Source organism: Coenobita brevimanus, chromosome 69 (assembly GCF_032717465.1).
Source record: "Coenobita brevimanus isolate Jiangsu-jjx chromosome 69, ASM3271746v2, whole genome shotgun sequence".
Taxonomy (NCBI): Eukaryota; Metazoa; Arthropoda; class Malacostraca; order Decapoda; family Coenobitidae; genus Coenobita; species Coenobita brevimanus.
The window spans coordinates 7,950,370-7,958,283 of record NC_137022.1 but is presented as its reverse complement, the minus strand read 5'-3'; the positions used below and the strand labels follow the sequence as shown (position 1 = coordinate 7,958,283).

Sequence of the window (7,914 nt, the reverse complement as noted above, 5' to 3'; positions counted from 1 at the left end):
TTTTTTTCAATGTGCAAGCGAAGCAAGCCAATCCAAGGGCAGTCATCATTGACGTAACAAGTCTTCCCAGTGTGCCATTGACCAGTACGATATTTGTGCCATATAATTAATTGTTTACGATCCGAGACATTAGTAGTAATATTCATTTATACAGGAAAAATATAATGAATAGATAATAAAAGTAAGTTGACTTTTTTTTTTTAATTGATTTTGTAAACAAGTAATTCAATATTACAATATAAATAAAACCATTATTAACAAATCAAACTAGCAAAGCCTTATGAACAAATATAAGCATGTGTATGAGTAATAAAACGAAAAATTATAATGAATAAAGTAGCTTGAAAATTATATATTTTTCTTATTTCAAACCCCAATGAATAAATGTTAAAATACAAATTTGAAAGGAATAGGTAACATTAAATTTAAATGAATGATTATTCTAATAACACAATACACAGGCAATGCAAAACCTTAACCTTTACTAATGTGAAGGGTGAGCCTGCTTCTTATTTATCAACTTATCCAATCGTGGTTCAATTGAGGACAATGCCACTCGCAATGGAGAATGAATATCCATACAATTCCTGTATTTTGTCTTAATGACACTCATTGTTGAGAAGCCAGTCTCGCAGAGGTAGGTTGAAGGAAAAGGGAGAAGAGTTTTCAGGGCAATTTCACTAAGCTCAGGATATTCTGCTTTCACTTTTATCCAAAAGGAAGCAAGTGATGTTGAAGTTTCGAAACTTGTCTTCAATCCTTCGTCAGCAGCCAGCTCCAACAATTTATCCTTCATAGTGATACTTAGGTCGAATTGGATGCATACGTTTAATGTTTCCAAAATTAATTAACTACCATACTGAATTCTCATTCCAATTATTATTATTTTTTGTGGGGGGATCTCATGCGTATTCAGTTCACTGTTTTGCTGTTCATTATATCGCATTCGTTAGTTGGATAGCAATGACTTTTAACATGAGTGAGTAAATGAACAATGTAGCCATAATAATACAAATCTCCGCGTACCGGCAGACGATGGCTCGCGTACCGTCACCGGTACGCGTACCACACTTTGAGTAGCACTGACCTAGAGTAGCTTGTACAGCACCCTACCCGTATCCCTAAAAGCCATGGAGAGAGCTCCAACATACTTGACCTCTTCCGTACAACTAATCCTTCTACTTACACTGTTAATCTTTTCTCTCTGTTGGGCTCCTCCAATTACAACCTTATTACCTTTACCTGTCCTATCACTCTGGTACAACCTGTGGACCCTCCACAGAAACGGTGACTGTGGCACTTTGGAGCTGCAGATTGGTAGGCCCTCAGGCAGTACTTCTTTGATTTTCCCTGGAATGATTATTGCTTCCATGGCCGGAAGCCATCTGAGTGTGCCTTGCACTTTACAGAGGTTATTCTCTCAGGCATGGAAGCATACATTTCTTTCTCTTATCCTATGAGTAATGTAAGAAAGCCTTGGTTTAGTCAAGCTTGTTCTAATGCTGTCTGCAACAAGGAGAGGGCCTATAGAAGGTACCAGCGCCAACCCACTCCTGAATCACTTCTTTTTTATGTTTCTGCACGGAATCATGCTAAGTCTGTTCTTCGCTCTGCTAAAAATAATTTCATCTGCATTATATGCTCTCAACTCTCGAACTCGAAATCTTCTTGCTTCTTCTGGCACCCACCAAAAACCTTTCTAACATCTTTACCTCATCATCTTTCTCTTCTCTTATCTACTCTGATGGTTCTGTAGCTATTTCTTGTACTGATAAAGGAGATCTCTTTATTCAGACTTTCTCCTCCAATTCCACCTTAGATGATTCCGGTGCTGTTCCTCCATCACTTCCCCCTTCTGACTTCTTCATGGCTGATATTAAAATTTCTTCAGCTGATGTATTTTCTGCCATCACTGGCCTCAGTACTAACAAGGCATATGGGTCTGTTGGAGTCCCTCCTGTTCTACTTACACCCTGCCGAGGTAAACTGTTTTGCCTTTGTCTTTCAACTTGTATCTTTCCTTCTTGCTAGAAGTTTGCTCTCATTCAGCCAGTCTCAAAGAAGGGTGACTATTCCCAACCCTCTGACTATCGTCCAATTGCTCTAATATCCTGTGTCTCAAAAATTTTTGAGTCTATTCTTAACAGAATAATTTTAATGCACCTTTCTTATCACAACCTTCTTTCTGATCGTCATTATGGGTTCCATCAGGGACTCCACTGGCAATCTTCTCATCTACCTTTAAGACTCCTGGTCATCCTCCTTTCGGGACTTTGGCGAAAGCTTTGCCATTGCACTGGACATCTCAAAGGCTTTCGATCGAGTGTGGCACAAATCTTTAATTTCCAAACTGCCCTCTTACGATTTCTATTTTTCTATCTGTGCCTTCATCTACAACTTCCTTTCTGGTCGTTCTATAGCCGCTGTTGTAGACGGCCATCATTTTCTCCTAGATCTATTAACAGTGGTGTTCCTCAGTGCTCTGTCCTATCACCAACTCACTTCCTTTTTATTCATCAATGATCTTCTAAGCTGGACATCTAACCCTATCCACTCGCATGCTGATGATTCCACCCTTCACGTTTCCATTTGGTTCCCGCAACGTCCATCCCAGCAGTTACTTCAACAAACAAGGGATGAGGCAATTGCACTCCTAATGTCTGACCTGGCTCGTATCTCTGACTGGGGTCAAAATAATCTTGTTGTTTTCAATGAATCTAAGATTCAGTTTTTACACCTATCAACCTGACAGAATCTTCCACAGGAGTACCCACTAAACATTAATAATATCCAGCTCAATCCAGCATCATCCTTGAACATGCTTGGGGTTTCATTCAATTGGGATTTATCTTTGAAAGATCATACTACATCTCCTGTAAAATCTGCTTCCAAGAGATTAGGTGTGCTATGCAGACTCTGTACCTTCTTTTACCCTGCACAGTTGTTGACTCTATACAAGGGATTTATTTGTCCCTGAATGGAGTACAGCTCCCATGTGTGCGGAGGCTCCCCACATACAGCTCTTCTTAATAGGGTGGAGTCAAAGGCATTTTGTCTCATTAACTCTGCTCCTCTTACTGACTCCCTTCAACCTCTGTCTTTTTGCTTCACTGTTGCCTCTTTATCTCTTTTCTATCACAACTTCCATGGTCATTGCTCCTCTAAACACTCTGCTTGCATCCCTCCACCTCTACTACGGGTGCTTAACACACATCTAGCAATAAAATCTCATCTCTCTTCTGTCCAACTCTCTAATCCAAGAGTTAACCTTTACTCCCAATCCTTCATTTATGCAACAGGTCAAGTTTGGAACTGTCTCCCTCTGTCTGTATATCCTACTTCCTATGATCTCCAGTCTTTCAAACGCAGTGTGTCCAGGCATCTCGAAATGAACAGATCTTGAATTTTGCTCTCTTTTGTATTGTTTTTTGTTTTTTTCTTAGAAGGAACTGTTTTGCGGGCTCGTAGCCTTTGGTTCGTTCTTCCTCGCATAAAAAAAAATAAAGTGAGTGGATGATAGCTGCCACCACATATCAACAGCCTCTCTGTCTTTAATAGCATATACTGCCACACAATGGTTGAGTGTCCCCATATTAACCTGCCACGTCCTGGCAGATTTTTCACCACTGACCCCTCCCAATCCTGGCAGATTTTCAAAAAATTGTTCTTTCTGCTAAAACCTCCGCTTTTTATGAGAAACATCGGAAATTAAGAGAGAAAGTGCTCAATTGAGTTTAGAAACACCAAATATAGATAACAGTACCCCAACCTTGGTACCATGTTCTCTCAGGCCAGGCTCCAGAAAAGACGTTTTCTTGGGAGGGGTAACCATTCCAAACCACTCATTATACGTAAATATTTACTTTTTAGTACGAGTTTGTATGTACTACAAGAGTATATTGGTTTTCACACAATAAAATATGCGATATAAGAGTTATTCACTCACCAAAAACATCAACATAGGCACTTTCCTTTACGACATTACCGCCTCATCACTTCTGCTTGTTTCTTCCTCTGGCTTCTTGCTTCCTTTGTCCTCCACCTCAAGAATCACTTTTGCCTTGAATTTCGTCATTGGAGAGACTGTTGTGTGACATGTCTATACTTGCCAGGTCACGGCTAACAGGTGAGTTGCCGAGAAAATGGCATGTGAGGGGGAAGGGGGTGTCATGTGGGGCCAGGCATTATCCCCACCTACCGTTGGGTAGAGGAAGGTCTCCCATACATGCCAACCAAAAATCACCTGTGAAACTTAAAAACTGTTCAAATGATGGACCTCACAATTGCAAAACATATGGATACGTTGTCGGGGGTCACCGTGACAAAACATGGCAAAGTATCCATACATTGTAGGGATGCCTCAGGTAAAGACACAGAGGCAAAGACATGGCAGTATGAAAGATTCACAAATTAGATCTGCTGAAGTGTGTGTGTGTGTGTGTGTGTGTGTGTGTGTGTGTGTCTGTGTCTGTGTGTGTGTGTCTGTGTCTGTGTCTGTGTCTGTGTCTGTGTGTGTGTGTGTGTGTGTGTGTGTGTGTGTGTGTGTGTGTGTCTGTGTGTGTCTGTGTGTGTGTGTCTGTGTCTGTGTGTGTGTGTGTGTGTGTAGATAATAATCATAGCAAGGAGTTGGGATTGTAGTTGTAGACTGGCAAGGCACCTCTGTCACCAGTAATGTGGGCTGCTACCAATATAAAGTCTTCTGACATTGGATAGCTCGTTGTAAGTTTTATCTTGAGGTAGGTGTTTCTCTGTCTTCCTTGCCCCTCCATCTATCTTGTATCGTAAGTGAAGGTGAAGTACAGACACTCTGAGGTTAAGAGGTTTTTATTGTAATGCAGATATGTGATGGAAAGCTTGACGTGACCCACGTATTGTCAGTGTGACGGTGAACCTCCTACTGTACCCTATCTCCTAAGCTTCCTTCTCTGGTCACTCCAATCTCTTTTTGCCTTCTCTGGTTCTCTCTGGCTCTCTGACTCTCACCTCAGATTTCCCGAGATATATGACTGGCTGGTTTCCGGCTGGGTTCTGTGTGTGTGTGTATGTATGTATGTGTGTAATGTCTGGTCCATTGCCATCACGTGAACTAGCAGGTTTTCATCAGTTACCCCATGTCTTTGATACATCACAAAATTCTAGACCATCTGGTATATGTTTGCCGTATATTATATGCTTGCATTCTGGGCTAGGAGATGTGTATGTCTCTTCCTGAACACCAAACATTACATAGTGTACTAGAGTTACATACTGTGCTATGACATAAATGCATATTACTATTATATGCCTGTAACTATTATATACTGTGTTATGCATTAATGCCTATATTCCTGTTTCTTTCTTTTCTTTCTCTTTGTTTTTTTCTAGGTTTAATTTTCAGAAACTCATCGGTTCTTGGCAATACAGGATTTAAGAGAGGTAAGAATGAGGACCGAATCCATTACTTAGTGTTTGGTTGAGCTGACCTGTTCCTGTGCCAACAACGTATTGGTCGTTCACAGAACTACCTGAATCACCAAACTTATAAAATTTACCAGCTGACTACTATTCATAGTTGAGAAGATTGTGACAGACAGGGCTTATAAAATGTATTTATGGCAGAGCTGGGCACCGCAATCTAAAATTCAACTGCGGAATTGCAATTCCGCAATCTCTGACCCTTACCTTTTGCTACCGCAATTCCGCAATAAACTTGGAATGTGAAGTTCCGCTACCTCAATACCGCAACCGCAATCCACGTTCACAATTTTCAATACAAAGTGCACAGACAGGGGGAAAATCGATTGGTAATGTTCTGAATTATTGTATTTATAATCTACTTATGACATTTATATATTTTAAAATTGTCGCAACTACTTTAGGGTATTTACTGAAAACTTACCCATTACAATTATGTTCAGAACCGAAATTTTGTAAGGTACTGACGTATACTCAGGTGTATATCCATCACTATTTATTTTGTATCGGAGTTAGGACATACCATGAAAATCTCACAGTACTACTAATAAAATAATATAATCATATCCTTTATTACAAAAATAATGTTATAATGAAAAGAAATAGCCTTTCTGCCACTCGGGAAAATCATCTGACCAGCAACAGAATCCAATCCAAAGAACTTAAATAGATAATTCATAGATATGTGCTTACTACAGCAGATATTACCTCAGTAAGACCATTAAAAAAAAATAAAAGTATTTTTAGTGATCACCATTACATTAGTCCTTAAGATCGTCATCTGTCAAACTGTGGAACCATTGTGTATGGTTAGCTATGCATGCCATAAAATTTACTGCCACACTGGCTCATAGTATATCGTATCTTATTATATCAAATAATTTTTAATGGTATTGCCCATCCCTATTGGTAACTGATGCAGTGACACCTAGCCCGCCACCGCTGCTGGCCGGGATAATCCTATTCAAGCTTGATATTAATGAGTCATGCTGTAGCCTGTACTAACCGACATCGACTGCCATCGCCATGTGGGAGATTGCACACTGGATTGCGATAGCGGAAGTACTTCCGTAATGCAATACCGCAAGCTAAGTCTATAAATACTAAGTCGGTTCACTTTCCCTCAGGATGCAGGGAGGCATGGATTGTGTGAAACGTCAGTTGGCTTAAGTAACAGAAAATATATAAAAGGGCAGACTCAATCATTTATAATAAGGGAAAACGAAGAAGGGGAAGAATGGCAGACTTGTTTAACTGTATAACATAGAAGTAGGTTCCTACACACCCCTACACCTTCCCTCACACCCCCATACCTTCCATCACACATTTCAGTCCCTTCCCTCACTTCCAACTGAAAATGTGTCATGATCTGGAGAGTGCAGCATACATCCACTCACCACCACTGTCAGGGGTCAACTGAACTTCAGTTTCATGCCAGCTGACGTCACTCCAATGCTCCGCCCCCTGGGCCAGCTTGGACCCGTTTTAGATGGACGTGATCCGACTTGGTATTAATAGACTTAAACCGCAAGTTTCGGACGAGTTTGCCGCAATCGCAGTTCCACAACTGAAATCATGCGGTCCACTATTCCGGAAATCGCGGATTGCAAAAGTGGTTGCAGAGGTGCCCAGCTCTGATTTATGGTTACCTCATTCCTTAATATCTCTTTTGTATCCTGCCTGCTTTCAGTGACAGCATCTCAGTTCTGTCATGTCCACTGTTCTTTCGTCCTATTACAAAATGCATGTTTTATGGTGCCTATGTTAAGAAACTGTATTTAAAAGTGATAAGTTACAGGGGATTGTCTTAGCTAAAAAAGAAGTTACTAATCGCAGTTGCTTATGTCAAGAGAGACTGATCAAGATTTTTTTTCTGATACCAGGCAAGCTTCTGGTGTATGGTATGTTATATAAATACTTTTGTGAGCTTAAGTAGCCATCATACTTTACAGGGGCTGAAACTATTTTATTTTTCTTCATTTCAGATGTACCACACCTACAAGAACAGTCCCTGCTTTGGCCTGTATGATGGCTTCAGTCCCGCGCTGATGGTGTGTGATCCGGACATATTCAAGAACATATTCGTAAAGGACTTTGATAATTTCATAAAAAGGAGGCAGTTTCGTGCAAACCAACCCGACAGCTACATGAGTGACATGCTGGGAAGTAAGAGGGATCAGGAGTGGAAAGAGTTGCATGCTGTCCTGTCCCCGACATTCTCCATCGGGAAGATTCGAAGGATGTTCCCACCTGTGTGCAGTATTGCTGACACATTTGTATCATCCTGCCTTAAAGATGCAGAAAAGAATCTGTCTGTTAACATGAAGGACAAAGCCGGACAGTTGAGCATGGACACTATCACATCTTGTGCATTTGGCATCGAGTGTAACTCTCTCACACAGGAAAACCCTATTTTTGTCCAAAAAGCAGAATCTTTTTTTGCTACATCATCACTATAGG

General features: G+C 40.6%; 1 protein-coding gene across 1 annotated transcript in view; it reads left to right on the top strand.

The window, feature by feature from the left end:
• The window catches only part of LOC145406129 (lithocholate 6-beta-hydroxylase-like), a 14,164-nt gene extending 6,251 nt beyond the window's left edge, over positions 1-7,913 (top strand). Inside the window, exon 3 of the mRNA XM_080277329.1 lies at positions 7,440-7,913. Within this exon, the coding sequence (XP_080133455.1) occupies positions 7,440-7,913 (474 nt within the window). The remainder of the gene's footprint in view (positions 1-7,439) is intronic.
• The last annotated feature ends 1 nt before the right edge of the window (position 7,914 follows it).